Source organism: Megascapheus bottae, chromosome 10, assembly GCF_031878675.1.
Source record: "Megascapheus bottae isolate mThoBot1 chromosome 10, mThoBot2.hap1, whole genome shotgun sequence".
Lineage (NCBI taxonomy): Eukaryota > Metazoa > Chordata > Mammalia > Rodentia > Geomyidae > Megascapheus > Megascapheus bottae.
The window spans coordinates 43,305,670-43,327,634 of NC_143518.1; the positions used below are offsets into that span (position 1 = coordinate 43,305,670).

General features: G+C 37.3%; 1 protein-coding gene across 4 annotated transcripts in view; it reads right to left on the reverse strand.

Moving 5' to 3' along the window:
* The window catches only part of Disp1 (dispatched RND transporter family member 1), a 153,756-nt gene that overhangs the window by 34,268 nt on the left and 97,523 nt on the right, over nt 1-21,965 (reverse strand). For 3 of the 4 annotated variants that reach the window (XM_090341144.1, XM_090341143.1, XM_090341145.1), the window contains one exon: nt 20,862-21,387. The exons of the other annotated variant lie outside the window; for it this stretch is intronic. In XM_090341144.1, the coding sequence (XP_090197270.1) occupies nt 20,862-21,370 (509 nt within the window). In that variant the 5' untranslated portion in view covers nt 21,371-21,387. The remainder of the gene's footprint in view (nt 1-20,861; nt 21,388-21,965) is intronic. 4 annotated transcript variants of the gene reach the window in all.

The following is a 21,965-nucleotide window of genomic DNA, read 5'->3' on the forward strand; positions in this document are numbered from 1 at the left end:
GTTCAGGGACAGTGCTCAGGCCCAGAGTTCAAGCCCCATGATGCATACACACAAAAAAAGAACAAACTGTTGGTGAGAAGATTTTTTTTTTCTGTTTGAATGCTGTTTTTATTTTTCTTAAAGACTGGAAAATCATCCATATCCTTAGTAAACCAATAAATCTACTGTAAATCTTGATTTGTTTCCTTTCAGCATTTTCCTCTGTGCCTAAATAGACAGATATTAAATATACACATTATCAGGATATTAGATGCATAAAATATTACCACTTTGGATTATGGACTTTTACAGAAAGTTCAAATCTTCTAACAACATGATTTTTTAGTGTTATATAATATTTATGTATTTGCCATAATTTCTTCATAAACCACAATTGTAATCACACTATATTGTACATTTTATAATTGTTAAGTATTTTTATTAAAGGCATGAAACACTACAACTGTAGCAAATACTTTTCCTACTCAGTGATACATTTTCAACATTATTTCTTGGACCTACATTTAAATTTTATTTTTATTTAAAAAATTTTATCATACAGGTGACTGTACAGATGGATTACAGTTACATAAGTAAGGTAATATGTATATTTCTTTTGGAAAAGTGTTACTCCTCTCATTTACTCCCACTTTCCCTGACTCCCCTCCTCAGCAACTTGTAAAGTTCATTTTCAACACAGTATCTAATGAGTATCACTGCTGCATTGTTTCACCCTTTGTCCCACTATTTCTGTGACCTCCCCTTCCCTTTCCCAAAACAGATAAACTTAAGACAAAGGGTATAGAAATAAAAAAGGATGACAACAGGGAATGGGTGGGATGGGGTGGGGGAGAACTGCAAACAGCACAATCAAAAAACTCTTGCTTCCATTTCTTGGAATTGGAGTTCATTTCCATAAGCATCATTTTATATGCTCATATCCACATTCCTTTCTAATTCCTGTGGCTAATTTCAAGGTTATCCTTTATCTAAAATCTAGGATTTTTACTTTGTGGCATTTCTTCTTCTTTTTTATTGTAGGGGTAATGTATATAAGGGTTAGTTACATTTATCAGGTAGTTATCCATTACTTCTCACATATTGATACCCCTTCTCATGCTTTTGTTTCCCTTTCTCTTCCCCCTCCCAATCAACTTATTTTCCCTACTTCCCTTCCCTATTTCAAATAAACAAATACAATATATCAGGTAACAAAGTTAGATACAGTAACCACATGAGATTAACCATAAAGGGAAAAAAGGAGAAAAGAAATAACATTGTACATAAAGAAAAACAATCACAAAGATAAACCTCTTGTTTCCATATCCTAGAGTTCATTTTGTATAATAAAGCCCTGTGTTGAGTGGAAAAATGGAACTTTAAAGTCCATTTCCACAAAATATATGGCATCTGATATTGTGTGAATAATGAGCCGCTTATGGCAACCAAATATCAGAATTAATTCTCCATGGCATATACATGCTAAACTACAGTCGAGAACAAAGATCCTAAAAGAACTTGTGAAAGTCTTTCAAGTAAACTTCCTAAGAGGACAACTGCAGGAATTTCCTTACACTTCTGTGCACACATTCTTTCTAACATAGCAAACTCATGTATACCTCCAAGCCAACTGAACACTATGTATTCAAGTGAGAGGGAGTGGGGCTGGGGGAAGGGCTTTTGTCATAAATGTTCAAATCACCTTTTCTATTTCTTCCTCCTTGACCTTAAATCTGTCTCTTCCAGATGGAAAACTTAAATCTTTCTGCAATCTTGGCTTACTTTTACCATACATCTTTGACACAGAGATGGGAAGATGTATTACTGCCTTTCCCCAAGGAGGGCTGCTCAAGGACAGCCCTTTATTTTCTCAGCAGTATTAAATCAGTCCTTTTGTCATGTCTTCCCCCAAATTCCAATTCACCAAGCAACTGTCGAACAGTAAAAAGTAAAAGATATAATTTCTGCTTTCCAGTACCAAAATAGGAAGGTGGGAGGCTTGCAAAGATGCTAGTGGGAAAGCAAATAGGGCAAGATTTGTGCACAGATGTAAGTTTGTCACAAATTATTACTCGATGTTTTTATTATTAAGATTCTGAAATCACAACTCCACTTCATTTTTTCTACCTCAAGGTAGAAACTCAAGAATGGAACTGGGCTAATTATAAAGCAGAGATGATCTCAGCAAAGAAAGGACATCATCTCCCTTCCTCTGCCTACCTGATTCCCTCTCCCACTCTATACTAGACATAAAATGAACATGGTATTATCTTTGCCGTTCAAAAAAGGACATAGCTAGTAAATTAGTTAGGAAGCCTACAGAGTGGGAGAAGATCTTCACCAACCATACAACGGACAAAGGCCTCATATCTAAAATATATCAACAGCTCAAAAAATTAAATCACTCCAAAACTAATCTCCAAAGAAACAACCATCCCATTAAAAGATGGGCCAAAGACTTAAAGAGAGTCTTCTCTGAAGAAGAAATAAGAATGGCCTATAGACACATGAAGAAATGCTCAACATCTCTGGCCATAAAAGAAATGCAAATCAAAACAACTCTAAGATTCCACCTCACTCCAGTTAGAATGGCCAGGATCAAGAAAACTAATAACAACAGATGCTGGAGGGGATGTGGCCAGGAGGGATCACTACTACACTGTTGGTGGGAGTGCAAACTCGTTCAACCACTATGGAAAGCATTATGGCAGTGCCTCAAAGGCTAAACATAGAGCTTCCCAATGACCCAGCAATTCCACTACTTGGCATTTACCCAACCATCCAGAAACTAGGGCATACTACATCCACTAGCACATCAATGTTTATCGCAGCATTATTCACCATAGCAAAGATATGGAACCAACCTAGATGTCCCTCAGTTGATGGGACGGAATTTTAGGATGGAGTCTTGGAGAGCGGAGCCTTCAGTAAAAGATGCAGAAATGAAGCATACAGTCCAGTGGACTTTCACATTTTTAGATATCCATGTGGCCACCATTTGCACCAAGGTATTTATCAACACTGCAAAGACTTATTTGTACCTCTTCCCAACGAATATTCACATCATTCCTCCAGATATAATCAACGTACAGGCTTCTATTACCAGAGGTTAGTTTTGGCTAAAACATTAAAAGGTTAAGTAGAACTTTAGCTTAAGTTAGCTTAAGATCAGGAAAATACATCAAATGACATGTTGGTAATATATTCAAGGTAAGACTCAATGGATAATTTTCTCTTGTAGTTGTAGCCATGTCTACCCAAATGACTAATATGACATGGGTCTTCCCAGCTGTGTAGGGGCACAGACAGAAGGAAGATCACCGTCTGGGGCAGCCCCAGGCAAAAATATGGGGTCCAGTTTGAAAAATAACTAAAGCCAAAGGAAAGAAAAACGGCTGAAGGTGTGGTTTAAATGGCAGAACACCTTCCTGCCTACTAAGAATATTGAAACTTCCATCACACACTTAAAAAAACAAACAAGCAAAACAAACAAACAAAAAACCAGCCAGGTGCTGGTGGCTCCTAGCTAACTCAGAAGGCTGAGATCTGAGTATCGAGTATCTTGGTTCAAAGCCAGCTCCAGCACTAAAGTCCCCAAGAATTTTATCTCCAAGTAACCACCAGAAAACAGGAAGTGGTGCTGTAGCTCAAATGGTAGAGCTCTAGCCTTGAGCTGAAGAGCTCAGGGACAGTGCCCAGGCCCACAGTTCAAGCCCCACAGCCAACAAAAAACCAAAATAAGCAAAACCCAAAAAGACCCCAACAATGGAGGGACAAAGAGTGAACAAATGCAGCAACGGTACTCACCAGGCACTGTTGAAAATGAACTACACAACTTGTGGGTGGGGACAGGAGAAAAATACTGGGATATAGAGCAAGGTCCAAAAGGAAATGTATTCAGAAAGAACTAGAATCCCGCTGTACATCACCTTTATAATAACAAAAAACTTAAAAAGTACATGGATCTTTAAGATCTTGATAGGTGAAATTTTATTTAATTACTACTGTCACTCAGAACCCACTGTGTACCCCACTCTAGCTAAAGTGCTGAAGTACAACAAAGACATGACACACACATGGTGCAGAAATTAGGGAGTTTTCTCAGAGTCTGGAGGAGGCACCAGTGTCAGGAGGCTGCTTACATAATCCCAAAGTCACCATGCCAGCCTAAGATATGTCATTTGTTTCCTCATGGTTATTTTTGTGATCAGTGTTATTTTGTGATTGCCAGAGTGAACCCTCCTACTATATAGTAAGCAACTGATAATTATTTCTTGAATTACTATTGACACTAAGTTATAGAAAAAGATATATAAGTTGTAATAAAACCCAATTATCTAATATTTGTATAGCACAGAGATGTTATTAAGAAGCAAATTTTCAAGTCAAACAGATAAGGACTGTATGTACACCATTAACTATTTAATGAATGTTGCACTATTCAGCTTTTTCAGACCTTGGTTTCTTCCTATATAATAGAAATGACAATAGTAGTACTAAATTTCTTGGGTTGTTTTCAAGATTAAACTGGAGAACGCATGTAAATATAGCACCAGGCCTAGCATGTAGCCATGCTTTAATTATAAACTTTAACTTATGCAATTTAATGCCATTTCAGCCAATTTTCTTCACCCAGGACATAAGTATAGGGACATAAGTATAGTGCATGATGAAGTGTCAGGTTGTATATTTTAAGAGATCTTTAAATTCAGAGGCCTTAATCTATGGGACATTTTAAAGTAATAATAATATTCATTATTAAAAACCTTAGAAAGGTCATGTTATTTAAAATCACAAATTATATGGGATTCATATATAACAGAATATAAAAATTTGAATATTAAATAACCTACATTAAAATGTTGAGGTAAAACTAAATTTCCATTTACATGATTAGTCAGATACACTGAATCCATTTATAGTTGATTATTTTTCATGCAAAACTGGTATATTTATAGGTAAGAGAAAAAGAGATATGTCACTTCAAAATGTCCATTACTTCCAATTTTGAAACTTTGACAGGACACTTTAGATGTCTTATTTAAAAATAACCAAATAAAATGAATCAACCATCCAAACACGTTGAATTTACTTTTCTGAATATCTATCTAGACTCACAATAATGACCATCCCTATCTTTTTTTCCCCATATATTTTTTATTATAGTTAATAGAAGGTTACATTATATTCACCAGATGGAAGGTGCATTACTTCACATTCATTGATACCCTTTCTCATGTCTTTGTCTCCATTTCTCCCCCCAATCCCTACCCCTCATCTTGTTTTCCCCCCTTCCTTATCCGATTTCAAATAACCAAAGATGCATATATACAATATATCAGATAACAAGGTAAAATACTGAAACCATATGAGATAACCAAGGGATAGAGATGAGAGATAACATAGTACATTAAGGACAACAAGCATTCATTATATGGCTTTTGTTTCTATAACCTGGAGGTTCTTTCATTTAGCCTCATCCTATGGCCTTACATATCCAGGTTTTATTCTATTTTAAATCTCGGCTAGGAGAGCCCAAGGTTTCTACTGATTATGACAAATGAGAGAAATCATTGAGCCTATGTTCCTTTGAGTCTGGCTTACTTCACTTAATACGATTTTTTCTAAGTCTTTCCATTTCCTTACAAAATGGGGCGATGTAATTCTTTCCGACTGCAGCATAGAATTCCATTGTGTATAAATACCTCATCTTGTTGATCCACTCATCAACTGAGGGGCATCTGGGTTGTTCCATGTCTTTGCTATGGTAAACAGTACTGCAATGAACATCGTTGTACTAGTGGATTCTGGACGATTGGGTAAATGCCAAGTAGTGGAATTGCTGGGTCATAGCATCCCTATCTTTTTTTTGTTTTGAGGAAAGAGTTGTAATTTTTGTCTAATTCTTTTTTTATTGTGATTAATAGAAGGGTTTCATTATATTCACCAGATAGAAGGTGCATAACTTCACAAACATTGATACCCTTTCTCATGACATGGTCCCCATTTCCCTCCCACCTTCTCCCGGCTCATCTTGATTTCCCCCCTTCCCTATCCAAGATCAAATAACCAATTAAGCACAAATAAAATATATCAGATAACAAGGTGAAATATTGCAACAATATGAGATAACCAAGGGATGGCAAAAGATTTGAGAGATAACATAGTACATTAAGGACAACAATCACTCATCATATGGCTTTTGTTTCCTTATCCTGGAGGTCCTTACATTTAGTGTCATAGTATTTGGCCTTATATTTTTAGATTTTGTTCTATTGTAAATCTCTGCTAGGAGAGCCCAAGGTTTCTACTGATTATGACAAATGAGGGAGACTATTGGGCCTATGTTCCTTTGAGTCTGGCTTAATATGATTTTTTCTAAGTCTTTCCATTTCCTTACAAATGCATCCCTATCATTTTAATAGTCAATATCTATGTATTAAAGAACTAAAGGTGTGTCTCAGCAGTAGAACACTTTCCTAAGCAAGCATGAGGCCCTCAGTTCAAACTCCAGCACTGACCAAAAAAAAGTCAATATCTAACTTAAAACAATGAAGTATAAATTCTCTTTAACTGATAGGAATATGCCAATCTACAGAAGAAAACAGAATTGTGTTAACATGACTAGTAAATGCTTAGAGTGTTCATGTATATTTATCTCTGAACAGTATGTGGATAATAACCATTAATAAGGCAGCCTGACTGTAGAATTCCCTCTGCTGTCTCTTATTGCATCTACTTTAAAACTCACTCAAGCATTTAATGAGAACTAATTAGCTGAAAATAAACCTCACTTTCAATTTTGCTGTTAAATAATGTGCAGTTTCCTCCTAAAGACATGAGGAATATTGCTGAGAAGATACAATAAAAGACCACAGAAAACACTGGCAGAAATGTGCAGTGCGCACATACTTACAAATCCCCATGGCAATGCCACCCACACTTCCTGGCGAAAGATAAACGCCTGAAAGTAAGGATGTCTCCTTGATGGAAGTGCCACAGAGCAAAACTGCACCCTTATGGGACCTCTTCTACTTTGCACGTGATTTGTATGTGATATCTGCCTATCCCCCACAGACTCAAAACTACTCAAAGAGCTGGAACAAATCAGACTGGAACAGCTTTTCTTTCCATTTGGCCTAAACAGAAAATTTTCTTTTATTTGTTGAGAGTGGCCCTGAGCAGTGAACAAGAAATGATGCTATTTGTTATTTGAGTCACCAAGGGAAGAATCAGGTGCATAAAACAGGGTGGGTATGGAAGAGACTGGGGGGTCTCAAGGTGTCATTTCTTGTGAGCTACTTTTCCTAGGGTGTATTCATCCCAAAGCCTTGCTAGATCTCTAGTTAAAAGGTGGCTATTCTGCTATCTGGGGAGAGGTGAGGAAGGCATGGCATGGGAAATTAATTTTCAAACATGTTTTATCTCTGCCAATTATAGGATAAGAGGGCACTAGAAGTCAAAATACATTGGTTCTACAATGTACATTCCCTAAAAGAACTCTAAGAATGTCTTTTATTTTCTTTCCTTCTTTAATTTTTTTTGGAGGGGGAAACAGTATAAAAATAGCACAAAACAATTAAGCCTCTGAAAGGGACAATTGATTAAAATATTTAAAGCATTTTTAAGAGACTGAAAAGCAACTTTTATTTTTAAAAAATCTTCCTTAACCAAGAAAGTTAAATTTGCATGGTTTTAGTTGGAGGTTACAAAGTAAACAACTCAGTGTGTTACAGTTTAAGGTTACACTGAATTATAAAATACTTACCATTAAACTCAAGCCTTTCCATGCCAGACTGTTGCTGTGAGCCCTGTTCAAAACATATTTAATGAGAATATAATATATAGGTTCTTAATAACATGTGAATAATAATCATTAATAATTGATCCAAGAAAAGCCCATAAGAAGGCCAGAAGAGCCTATTAAACTTAACTAACTTAAGAACATGGAACGCTGGAAAGGATTCTACCCTGTTCAAGTCAAAACCCTCACCAGATTCAAAGGTTACTGAACATTTTAAGATCTGGGTCGGAGGAAGACATGAGTAAAGAAGTTGGATAGGGAACGGGGGAAAACAAGATGAGGGGTAGGGGTGGGGGGGGAGGGAAATGGGGCAAGACATGTGAAAAGGTATCAATGTATGGGAATTAATGCACCATCTATCTGGCAAATATCATGTAACCCTTATATTAATTACAATAAAAATATATGAAAAAAAAGAAGTAGGGGAGAAAAAGTACAATGTGGAGCTTAACTCTATTAGAGGGAAACCCTATAACAATAAAATGATACAGTTAGAATCCTTTTTTTTTTGCCAGTCGAGGGGCTTGAACTCAGGGCGTGAGCACTGTCCTCGGGCTTTTCCCAAGGCTAGAGCTACAGCACCACTTCCAGCTTTTTTTCTATGTATGTGGTACCAAGAATTGAACTTGGGCCTTCATGCATGCTAGGCAAGCATTCTACCACAAGGCCAAACTCCCAGACCCTAAAATCATTTCTTAACAGTAACTTTATAAAGATGCAGTTTTAGTTTCTGGTAACGTATTGGGTCACTGCTGGCAGCTCAAAAACAAAGTTTCAGACTAATACCTAAAACCCTAAATATTTAGTATTAGCTAGAATCAAAAAAAGAAGTGGACACAAAGACAATCATTTCTTGCTTAAACTTCTCACCTGCAAGGAAATTCTACTACTAGTTAGAGTAAACTCCTTCACTGAGACCTGTCACTTGGTTCCTGCTCAGGAGCGCTTTTTTCCCTGAGCTACTCTTCCTTCCCCTACAAATCAAACTCTACACTTTTTTTTTTTTTTTTTTTTTGCAAGAGTGGGTGTCATGAGGCTTGAACTGCTGGGTGCTGTCCCTGAGGTCTTCAGCTCAAGGTTACCACCCTACCCGCCACAGCACCACTTCCAGTTTTCTAGTGGTTAACTGAAGATAAAGAGTCTCACAGACTTTAGTGCCCAGGCTGGCCTTGAACTGCGATCCTCAGACCTCAGCCTTCTGAGTAGCTAGGATCACAGGCATGTGCCACCACACCCAGCATCACGCTCTACTCTTGAAGGAAAACTTCTAAAGCCATGTCAAGGAAGTTAGGGAAACTAAAGGTATCTGAACAGAGAGGTGACATAATGAAAGCAGTGTGTTGGAAAGAGGAGTTGGGCATGTCTAGGTGACCACAGACACACAAGTTGGGTCTGAAGGAATGAATGCACTTATGTGTCTACCTTTGCTTTCTCCAAATACTACAACATAGTACTTAGACACAGTATATTGCTTACATCCCTGTAGAAAACATCATAGTTAAACTGCAAACTACCCATAAGCAGCAGAGCCCTTTGCCACTCAAATATGGGAAAGAAACTAATGCATCTAAGCCAACTCACTTGGCAAACTCATTTACAACGTGGATCAAGTTTGGTTTGAGCTCTCAAATTCAAAAAAATACAAATGAACAATTCTTCCTTGATCATACCTAATGTCACTTTAAATTAGCAAACATCCCAGAGGTTTCCAGGGTTGAACAATAAAAGGGTATTTATAGGCTGGCTCTCTCTGGGGTCCATAGTTTCCTAGGCCATCCACACCTTTCTGCTACAAGTTAGGGATCTAGAAATCAAGCATAAAGGAAGCCCAAACACTATGGAGTAATGGTCTGTACATCTGTCTTCGCTCCTTTTCTTTTCACCAGTGAGGTTATGATTCTTTGTTGTTGTTGTTGTTGTTTGCTTGTTTGCTTTTTAAAGTCAGGAACAAGTACATTTGGGGTGTGACGATTAAAGAAGAAGTCATATTCCCATAGATGGATCAAACAATAATAATTTAGCAGTGGAATCCATTTACACCTCCTCCTGCTATCTGGAACTACCTAACTATGTGTGCTATACCAGAAAGTCTGGTTCTCACCCTATATAATTGAGCTCTCCATAAGGAAAGTTTGATGGATATGTCCATTCAACAACTGATTTCTAAATATTTATCAAAGACCAAATATCTCTTTTTTTCACTTTTTTTTTCACTTGATACATAAGGCCATATAATGTGAAGCTAATTGAAAGGACCTCCAGGATATTGAAACAAAAGCCATATAATGAATGATTGTTGTCCTTAATGTACTATGTTGTCTCTCATCTCCTTTGCTGTCCCTTGGTTATCTCATATTGGTATAGTATCTCACTTTGTTATCTGATATATTGAATTTATTTGTATTTGGATATTTGAAATTTGATAGGGAAGGGGGGAAAACCAAGACGGGTGGGGGGTGTGGGGGGGGAGGGAAATGGGTACCAAGACATGTGAAAGGGTATCAATGTATGTGAATTAATGCACCTTCTATCTGGCAAATATCATGTAACCCTTTTACTAATTACAATAAAAAAATTAAAAAAAAAGAAAAAAAATTTAAAAAAAAAGAAAAAATATTTTATTGCTATTGTAGAGGTGATGTTACAGTTACGAGTCAGGTAATGGATACAATTCTTTTGAATTATGTCTCCCCTTCCCTCACTCTCTCCCAGTTTTTCCCTTTCATCTGCACTCACAAGATGTAGTTTTCCATATAGTGTCTAGTGAGTACCACTTCAACACCCTTTTAAAGTTAGATAAGTAAGCAGACCTTTCTCTCCCTCCTTCCCTCCTTTCCTTGGTCTTTTTTTTTTTTTTTCTTTTTCTTTTTTATGCCAGTCCTGGGCTTGAGCTCAGGGCCTGAGCACTGTCCTTGGACTGTCTCAAGGCTATAGTTCTATCATTTGAGCCTCAGCACCACTTGTGGCTTTTTTCTATGTATGTGGTACCAAGGAATTGAACCCGGGTCTTCATGCATGCTAGGCAAGCACTCTACCACTAGGCCAAACTCCTGGCCCCAGCCTTCCTTGGTCTTTAAAGACCAGATACCTTGTTAGGCCCTGAAGATTCAAAACAGCACCCCCCAAAAAAAGATTTAACGAATTTTATATCTGTGAACCAAAGAATTATACAGAACTATGTAATTGCTGCATATAAAGTAGTTGATAGTATTATGTTTCTTTCTGATGATTACACAGTATTCAGAATCTACCGTTTTAGGGGAGTAATCTTCTTGGACTGGGTATGAAGCATATTGTCCTTCAAAGGTAAAATAAGATGAATGTCCCCTGACAGACTCCAGACAAGCGAGACAGCTGCCTTGCCTCCATCCCAGCTGGGCTCCTCCAGGTTTGCTCACATATATCAAGCAGCTGAAACTCTCATCTGTGTTTGTACAGCCCACCCCCACCCACCCTGTCATCTCCCATGATCTTTCCTCTAAGCTCTTGTATTATTTCATCTCCACTGAGACACACACATAATATACACTCTAAACCTTTTTTTGTTACAACTGAGAGTATTATTTACTCAACTCATTCTTTTCTTAAAAGACTACAAGTTATGGCTGTAGTGATCAACTTAACTTCATGAAGTGCTTTAAACATTTAAGTATATGGACTTCAACAACCAAAAAGAAGACACATTCATTCACCAAACAAGTTATTTACTGAGGTTTGAATATTGATACAAGGCCAGCTGATGATATTAGCCCCTGATACTCGGCTATATTTTAGACTCTGAAATACCAAACGGACCATTAAATATCTGGTTTGAGTTAAAAAATGTATTTTGTACAGCCAGTTTTGCTGAAACGAACCCCAAAACAATAGAGTAACCAAAATTCTCCTCTAAATGTTAAGTTCTATAAATTTTTTAAAATTATACCTAACAATCCACTTAAGTTTGGAAAGAAATTCCAGTAGATAACAATGGCCTTTTTTCTGGCACAAGAGATGTAACTGATCCATAATAATGTCTTCATTATTATTATTATTAAGTTTTATCTTTTGCCAAATATTTTAGAGTCTTTCAAAAATATTAACCAAACAGAAAACCTGAACTATTTTTTTCTTCACTATTCAGTACCTGCTAAACAACTTGCAGTAAAAAGAAAAGGAGGTAATAAAGATATCTTTGCTTCATGCAAAATGTTAAGTAACATTATGAAATAAAGAAGGCATTGTTTCTTGAAATGTATTATTAAAGTAAAAGATAACTAAGCCTCATTCTAACATGTATTAAGACTGTACAGTGCATTCTATGAGGCGAAACACTCTAAAATTGGTTCACTTATAATATAACAAATTTTCTAAAAGAAGGCCCCTAATAAAATAGGCCTTCACTCAATCTGACTGCCAAACTGACTTTGGCAAGCAAGCCTGGAACATTTTCAATATTATAAACATTATCCTTTTTTAAAAGTTAATTTGACTACTTTAAAGAATGTAAAAATAAATCTTGGTTTCAGTAAACTCAAGATTAAGTCTTACCAGACTTCTTCTAAAATAACTATATAACCATCATAATCAGATTATATAATTTGTATTAAAGTATACAGGCTCTGAGGCTTTGTGCTGGAGAGCCTTGTCAACAATCCCTTTTCAACAACCCTCTTCTCCAGTAGTTCTGTAGGTTGATGCGGTGAAGGGTGTAACTGTAACAAGAATAAAAAGGGTGCATCATGTATTTACTTAAGTAAAACCTTAATTTCTGAAATATACCAACAGGATTAAGCATAGGCAGTCTGGCACAACAACACTAAAACTTAAGAGAAGAAAACAAAAGAACCAAGCAAGAAAAGAGAAGGGGATTAACATTTGGTGCTAGGCATCCTGCTAAGATCAAGACAGCTACTCTTACTTCCACTTTTTATGGAGATGCAATCTGAGACTGAGAGATTAAATATTTATCTGAGATCAAAAAAATCAATAAATGGTGGAACCAGAATTCAAATACACTGTATGTCTTCCAAACCCAAAGTTTGTTGTTCCTCTTCACATCATGCAGGGAAGAAAGGAGATAGCATGCAGAAAGGAAAAATGAGAGTAATAATGTAGCACTAACTATTGCTTTGATGAGATGGCTGAGCTTGTACAGAATTGCTGAATTTCTCTACTCTTGAAAAAAATTATGTTTTACATCTAATATGCTTACAAAAAAGCTAGACAATTACAAACTAAATAAGCTGATACTTTGGTCTTTTTTTTTTTTTTTTGCCAGTCCTGGGCTTGAGCTCAGGGCCTGAGCACTGTCCTTGGACTGTCTCAAGGCTAGAGCTCTACCACTTGAGCCTCAGCACCACTTCCGGCTTTTTTCTATGTATGTGGTACCGAGGAATCGAACCTGGGTCTTCATGCATGCTAGGCAAGCACTTTAACCACTAGGCCAAGCTCCCGAAGCTGACTTTGGTCTTTTGATGTAAATACTATGATATTGTGGGAGATAAGTATGGTTTCCAGAAGATTTTGAAGGATACTACCTATCTGCCATGCATTTTTTTTCTAATATGGGAATTTAGCTCTTCAGATGTTTGAAGAAAGGGGCTTTTAAACGTTTATCATTTCTTAATTATATAGGAAACAAAATGAAAGCAATCAAATAAATCCAATTAGAATTAAGTTGACGTAAGGTTAAATAGCACTGTTACTCTGCATCATGAGTTCCATTGCTGCCATGAATGTTGAAAAGGGATCTCAGTTGCTGGACAGACTCACAAAAAGGTAGCCCTGTCCAAAAGAACTTTCTATAATGACAGGAATGATCTTCTTCTGTGCTGTATAAGATGGTACCCACTAATCTGTGGCTGAGTACTCAGAATGTGTCTAGCGTGCCTAGACAATTGAATTTTTTTAAGTTTATCAATCTTACTGAGCAACAAAGGTCTAGAGAATGCAATTCAATAATTATTTCTTATGAAAAATACTTGCCATCAGTCTTTTTTTATGAAGTCTAGAATTGTGTGTGTGTGTGTGTGTGTGTGTGTGTGAGTTGCCTTTCAACAAAGCAGTTCATGAATACGATGTGTCTTGATCAACATTTTCATCCATCACTCCCAACCTACCCCTTCCTCATTTTTTGTAATTTTTTAGGATATGCATCAAAGTTTTGCTGTACTCTCACTCTATTCTACTCATCATTTGTTTACTTACTTCCACTTGACCCCATTCTACCCTTTTTCAAGCATCAGTTTCCTGGTGTTTATTTTGTTAAACTATGACTCAGCAGTCTAAAGAGATATAAACACTTAAATCCAGATATAAAGATAAACTATTATTTTATTATTAGAAACCTTTCAGTGGCTATAAAAGAGGAGGATATGAATTTATAGAGCAGTATTCTGGCTCTCTTTTGTGTTAACATATAGCTCCGGCTGTGTCTTTGCAAAAGCAATGGAATTTAAATTATGTGCTTAGAAGAATATAACACATATTCATTAAATTAATATTGATCACACTGAAATCTAAGTGTGTTAGTTTGTTCACAATACTTCTACATCTTTGAACTAGGGACCAAGTTTACAGTTGTCACATCTCCATCACTGAATGTTAAATATTCACTAAATACCTCCTCAATTCATGAATAGAAATAACTGAATTTCTCTGTTCGTTGTCCCAACATTTTTGGAAGCATTTGAGTTAGCTCCAGATGACTTGAGTCAGGCAAAGATGCTAGGATCTGTCTCATTGCCCAGGTTCATGTACCAAAGGTGACGAAGTGTTCAGAGTGACTTTTTAGATCCAAGTTCCTGGCTAAATAAAATAACATCTTCCCCAGGGGTAAGGAAAGGGGAAGATGGGTCACTGTAATCCTGGTATGGTAAAATGATGCTCAAAACTGTATTTTTATCTTTGGGTGTTAAAGATTCACACAAAAACCAAGAAATCAAATAGCAAATTGTACATCTTAATATAACACAGGGAGAGCCAGAAGCTGGTGGCTCATGCCTATAATACTGGCTTCTTAGGACGCTGAAATCTGAGGGTCACAGTTTGATACCACCTTGGACGGACACACACACACACACACACACACACACACACACACACACACACACAAAACCTATAACACATAGACTCTATTTCTCACTTTTTAAGTAGAAGTCCCTTCATAGAAAATAATTTCCTAAGGAGGAACAAAAAGATAACCTATGAGAAAAGTGAGTCCAAGTTCAGTACACAAAAAAAACTGAAGAAGATACGGAAAGAGGAGACAAAAATTCTGCAGTCACCTTGTATGGAATGGCAGGGGTGGTGTTCAGTTACTTTTTAAGGGTCTAAGCTAGTCTAGTTCCACAGTCCTTTCTGTGCCAGACATAATTTTCTACAGCTTTAATTCTGCCAATGTGCCACAACAAATATTCTAAGTGACCATCTGTCTATGAAATCACCTTCAGAGAAATAAAAACGCATTTGGCAGGTAACATAAAACATCATGGGTTCCCCTGCTAATGAGACTATAGCACTGCCAAGTATCATTCATGGAGTCCTCTGTTAAAATCAAGAACATTTCTTTGCAACACCAAATTAAAAAATAAGTACAGTTTAGATTAGAAATGCTGTATGCTATTTTTGGACTCAGAACTCCTTAGGAATTGCTCAATAATACCATTAGCCTTCCACTTTAATATGGCAATAAGAAGATCCCAAATGAGTAATTCAAAACTTGCTTTAACCAGCACACCTGGCACGTGACTGGTTCCTGAGAGGCATTTTCCAGCTCTCTGGAGGAATAAAAGAACAGATTAATACCATGCAGCCTTTTAGAGAACTGGACTGCATTCAGCATGCAGAATTAGTTTTTTTTAAGTTCTTATACCCATCCAAAATGGCCCCTCTAAAAATCCTGTTCTCTTTACCCTTTCTTAAAATATGCTTTTACTGTGTAAGCTTTTTCCTTTCATTTGTCTCCACTCTCCATGTTCTGCCTTGTCTAGTCACTATATTAACTCCTAGTCATACTTTCAAGTACTATGTAAGTTTTATTTTGAGCCAGACCTAAACCTCATCAACCTCATTAATCCCATCTAACTCTGAACTCTAAGAATTCTTTATTGTTTCTATGTAGAAGGAATATCTTGTTACTCAACTTTACTTTTTAACTTCCCAGTTGGTTTGATGAACAACTAAACTAAGTTTAGGAAGATATTACTTTCTGGTTTTAAAATTAACTTTGGGAGGGGTTAGGGGAGGGAAGGGGGAGAAAAATATGAAAAGGGGTATCAATTTTTGAGAAGTAATGTACCCAGTACTTGATGAATATAACTTTAACCTCTCTATACATTACCCAACAATAAAATAAAATAAATTAACGCAACTTTCAATTAGTCATGTTAATTAATGGTTGAACAATGGACAGGAGAATAGAAATTTATAAATGAAAAAGTCTGGATATTTCAAATGAAATATACTTAAAATAATTTATAACTAGTGAAAAACTGGTATGAGAATATAATATGTAAGAGGATCTTTGCAGCACTCTTAATTTGATCATTTTGAAGATTAAAAGAAGGGCATGCTTCAGGTAGTAGAGCATAGCAGCCCCAAGGCCCTTGGCTCACACTCTATTACAAGAAGAAGAAGGGGAGTAAAAGGAAGAGAAGCAGGAAGAAGGGGGGGAGAGTAGAGAAAGAGAAAAGGAGAAAGAGGAGAAAAAGAGCAGAAAAAAGAGGAGAAATAGTTTTTTTTTTTTAATTTTAAAAGGAAAAACTCATACTCAGGAGACTGACATAATAAGTCTTTCAAAAAGATCAAGGCGGTCAAGAAGAAATAAAAAGGGGAAATAGGAATATGAAAAAATTAAATTAGCTAGCAAATGGGCTAGGTTAAATCTATCTATCTATCTATCTATCTATCTATCTATCTATCTATCTATTTTAATTAGCTTACATTAGTTATAGAGAATGCATTTCATTGTTACATTGCATGTGTGTGTGTGCACATGCATGCATGCTTGTACACATGTGTATGTGCATGTGCCAGTCTTAAGGCTGAACTCAGGTCCTGAGCAATGTCCCTGAGGTTTATTGGGTGCATTTTTTTGGAGACTTCAATGCCCAGGCTGGGCAGATCTCAGACTCCTGAGTAACTAGGATTACATGAATGAGGCACCATACCCAGCTATTGTTTTGTTTTGCTGTTGTTTTGTGGGTCTGGGCCTGGTCATTGTTCCTGAGCTCTTCAGCACATGGCTACAGCCTTACCCCAGAGCCACAGCCCCACTTCAAGTTTTCTAGTGATTAACTGAAATTAAGGAGATAAAGAGTCTCATGTTCTTGAGTTCCCAGGCTGGCTTTGAACCACGATCCTCAGATCTCAGCTTCCTGAGTAGCTAGGATTACAGGCATGAGCCACTGCACCCAGCTTGTTGTTGTTGATCAAGGCTAGCACCTTACCACTTGAGCCACAGTTCTGACTTTTTGGTGTTAAATTGGAGATAAGAGTCTCATGGACTTTTGTGTCTGGGCTGGTTGTGAACTGTGATCCTTGGATCTCAGCTTCCTGAGTAGCTGGGATTGCAGGTACCTGACTCATTATTACATTTAAAGCTACATCTTCTACTTGGTTCTTTAAAACATTCTTTATGGCTTAGTTGCTTTATATTAAAAAAAGTTAAAACACTAAAATAAAGCAAAACACAAACAGGCAAGTTCATCTGCAGTGTAGGTGCAGTAAGCAATAACAACCGAAAGCACTGAAACCCCTCTACACATGGCAGTACGGCCAGTCTTCATGCAGTGCTTTACAGAATTATGAAACCACAGACCTCAAACATTACCCATACTGCACTACTGCTCTATACATACCTACATCAGTTAACATTGTGGATATCTTACTGGTTGATGAAAGACAGTATCAGGCCCAGTGTCTTGCCATGTCATAAGACATGACTCAGCAAATAAACACTTGCCTGTCTGAGTCCAAATGCTCCAGTGTTCCATTTAATACCTAGCAGTATTATCGACCTCAATGTAATAATCATATATTAGCAGTATCCTTTACCTTTCAAGCAAGCTCAAGGAACAGCATTCTCCTACTGTTTCTCCTATGGCTGAACATCCTGTTTAAATAGCAAGCATCACTGCATGCCATTTCCCATTTTAGTGAATGGAATCAAGTTGCCTCAGGATAACACCTAACTCCTTACTGTACTCAATGCCCTTCAGGACTTGGTCTGAGCATATATCATTTCTCCTGTTACTCTCTTCCATTACATTCTAGCTATTCTGCACTATGCTGGAATTGTTCTCATATTATCTAAGAATCTTTGCTCCAAATATCTTCAAGATACTTGCATTCTCACCACTTGGGTAACTTCCATTCATTTTCAACTTTGGCAGCATTTACTACAATATCATAGCAGTACATTTGATTTACTGACTCCTTTGCCACCAGTTTGCAACTTTATGAATGCAAAAAATAAGTCACAATCTGTTTAGAATGACATCAGTGGTGCCTGGCACATGCCAGTATTCGTTGTTGGTTATATAAACAAATGTACAAAATAGGAAAGTGAGTCTTGAAACAAAAACTATGTGATATGTTAAAAAAACAGGAATATACCATTCCTCTACAAGTACCTTTATATAATTTTATGTCTGTAATAATAAGTAACCAAAAGGCTCAATTTCTTGAGATAGTTCTAAATATGAATTTTTTTCATCATATTATATTTTTTCTTAATGGCCAAATATGGCATCTTATCTACTTTTTCCCTTCAGATTAAGTAGTGATAATATCTTTATTTCTCCTTTTAAAATGTGAATGTTCTCTATTCAGTCACAGCCTTTACTTCTTGTTAACTTTAAGTTCCCATTTAAATAACACTCTTATTCCATGAGGTAGGTAGCTTTTTATTGTTTTCTTCTGCCTAGTTAAATTCAAAATAAATTATATAGGGAAAAGTCTATGAACCCAGTGATCATGCCCAATCTGAAGTTCACCATGATGGCTGAGGCCCCAGTGCCAACGACAGTGGTGAGTTCACTTGCTAATCACGGGTAAATTTTAATGCCATACTATTTAAAGCATATAAATGTTTCCCATTCCTTTTGAATTAGATCACTCAGAAATGCTACATGGAAATCCAGAAAATGTTGGCATAACTTGGCATATTGAAAGAATTGGTTATCTGCTGAATTAAAAAGTTTTAATACTTTAAAACATTTTAGGGATCAGGAGTTTGGCCTAGTTAGTGGTAGAGTGCTTGCCTGGCATGCATGAAGAACCAGGCTCAATTCCTCAGTACCACATACATATAAAAAGCTGCTGTGGCTCAAATGGTAGAGATTGATCGTTGAGAAAGCCCAAGGACAACGCGTAGCCCTGAGTTCAAGCCCCAGGACTGGAGCACATAATATATATAATATATATAGCAGGCTTCCACTTCAAAATATAGACCTATCTTACTTACTTCACCCTGTGGAACCATATGATTTACAATCCAAACATATGAATTCTCATGATTGTGAAATTTTCTTTTCTTTCTTTTTATTGTACTGTATAGAGGGTCACAGTTACATTTGCCAGACAGAGAGTGCAGCACTTCTCACACATTGACACCCCATCTCATGTTTTTGTCCCCATTTCCCTCTCCTCATCCGCTCCCTCTTAGCCTTGAGAAAGCTCAAAGACAGTGCTCAAGCCCTGAGTTCAAGGCCCAGGACTGGCTAAAAAAAAAATAGGTAAGTCTTTCCTGAGCAAAAACTGTGTGACAGAAAAGAATACGTGCTGAAGTACGAAATTCTAGTTGTAAGCAAGGCAAATCAATGATGGCCTCTAGTGCAAGGAGAGCAAATGTAGGAGGGAAGCTCGTGAAGTGATGGAAATGTTCACTGTGAGATTAAGAGGTAGATTACAGACATGTACATGCCAAGCCCATCAACTGGCAAACTTTGCATCTGTATGTAAATTATGCCTTAGTTTTTAAAAGAATGCTACTGGTGCTAGGCACCAGTGGCTTACCCCTATAATTCTAGCTATTCAGAAACTGAGATCTGGAACATCATAGTCCAAAGCCAGAAGGGACAAGAAAGTCTGTGAGACTCTTATCTCCAATTAACTACCAAAAAAAGCAAGACGTGCTTTTGGCTCAAGTGTTAATAGTGCTCAGGGACAGTGCCTGACCAGTATGTGTGTACACACACACACACACACACACACACACACACACACACACACACTATGCATGTGCTCTTTTGTACAATTACTTTTTTTCTTTAATGATGTGAAATAATATTTGGAATCTACAAAATGCTTAGTATGTTATAAAACATATTACACTTGCTCACCTGCAATGGGAAATCTTTTCTGCACAAAATGAATGGGAAAAACACATTTGAAAGAAAACATGGCTTGTATAGGGAAAAGGACTGGGAATCATATGTTTTTCTAGTATATTTCATTTTTTAAAGTCCTGTGCTACAGATGACGGGTTTCATTTACTATGAAAGAAATTGTTACTTTCATCTCATTTCAATGAATTACAGTCACCTGAACCCTATAAATGGAGATTGTGAATACAGTCATAAAGAAGCTTAAGAAAACAACCTGCTTTATACTTCTTTTTTATAAAGGTTGTCCTGTGCTACAGATTACAGGTTTCATTTCTATGAAAGAAAATGTTACTTTCATATCATTTCAATGAATTACAGTCACCTGAACCCTATAAATGGAGATTATGAATACAGTCATAAAGAAGCATAAGAAAACAACTTGCTTTATACTTCTTTTTTTTATAAAGGTTGACCACTATAAGTTACTCATTAAAGGCTTCCTATTCCGATAAGCTTATTACCAATATATCTCCAATAACAGACATTTCTAGCAACACTGGTTTTTACTGAACAAAAGATCTATCAGGACTTCCTAACCAGCGTATAGACCAGGAAAAGTGAAGAGCTTAATTGACTAGGAAAATTTGCATTTTAAGAGGCTCACACTATCCATAAAATATCTTCATTTTGAAAAAAATAAGTAGATCAGTCATAGCCACATGGAATTAGTTGAATACTAAATGTCAGCAAAACTTTAGAGCACTCACCTGATGCTGGCTAGGTGCTGCTGCACAGGCTGATGCTGGAAATGGTCAGGCCACGGATGATGCAGGCAGAAGGATGGCGAGGGCTGAAGACAGCATGTAGCCTGATACACAGGTGAATGGTTTGGACATAAAGATGCAGAATATTCGGAGTGTGGCTGCATGCAACACGAGGTCAAAGCAGAGGGTGCTGAGGGGCCAGCCTCAGAATGGCACTCTTGGTAATTGTTATGGCTGGTCACAGGGTGATGGTATGGGCAAGGATGGCAGCATTGGGATAACACCTGATGCGTTCTTTGGTTGTCTAAAGGCAGAAAGGATGACTTTACTGTGCCATTAAGCTGCAGGCATCCATTTGGACTCACTTTTGTTCTTGGTACTTCTTTGGATGTGAGCTGCTGGGCTGCAAGGTCTCCATCACAGGGGGTGAGGGGACTAGGGTTGGTGGCACTGGTTGTGATGCTGCCATTGCTCACAACCACAAAGTCGTTGTTTACATTGCTCATTGCCATGCTCCACTTCCTTGGCTCTACAAAAGAAAATAACAGAATAGTACCCAGCTATAAGAGGCAACAATAAAGATATCTAAATACGCTCTTTGAAAATGAAGGTCCTTGTAGAAGTTGTGAGAGTGGAGGGCACCCAGCAGGATCTATGATGGAACAGCCAACACACAGGCACAGCTCTTCTTTTCTTCAGCTACATACATTATGCACATAGTGCACTGCCCTCACTGAGTACTCTTCCCTCACCGCTCCTCTCCACTCTTGTCTTCTCATCCCATTCTAGATGTGCAAGAACTCATTAAGAAACAGAATATCGTGGAAAGTGGGTGAATAACATCATCCTTCATTTTTTCAATAATTCTCTGCGTGGGCGTTCTGATTTAGGATAGGTAAAAGAAAGAAGGATGCCTAGCATTCACAAATTCCTTGGTACTACATACACAGAAAATGCTGGAAGTGGTGCTGTGGCTCAAAGGTAGAGCGCTAGCCCTGAGAAAGCTCAAGGACAGGGCCCAGGTCCTGAGTTCAAGCCCCAGAACTGGCACAAAAAAAAATTGGAAGTGACATTGTGGCTCAAAATGGTAGAATGGTAGCACACTGG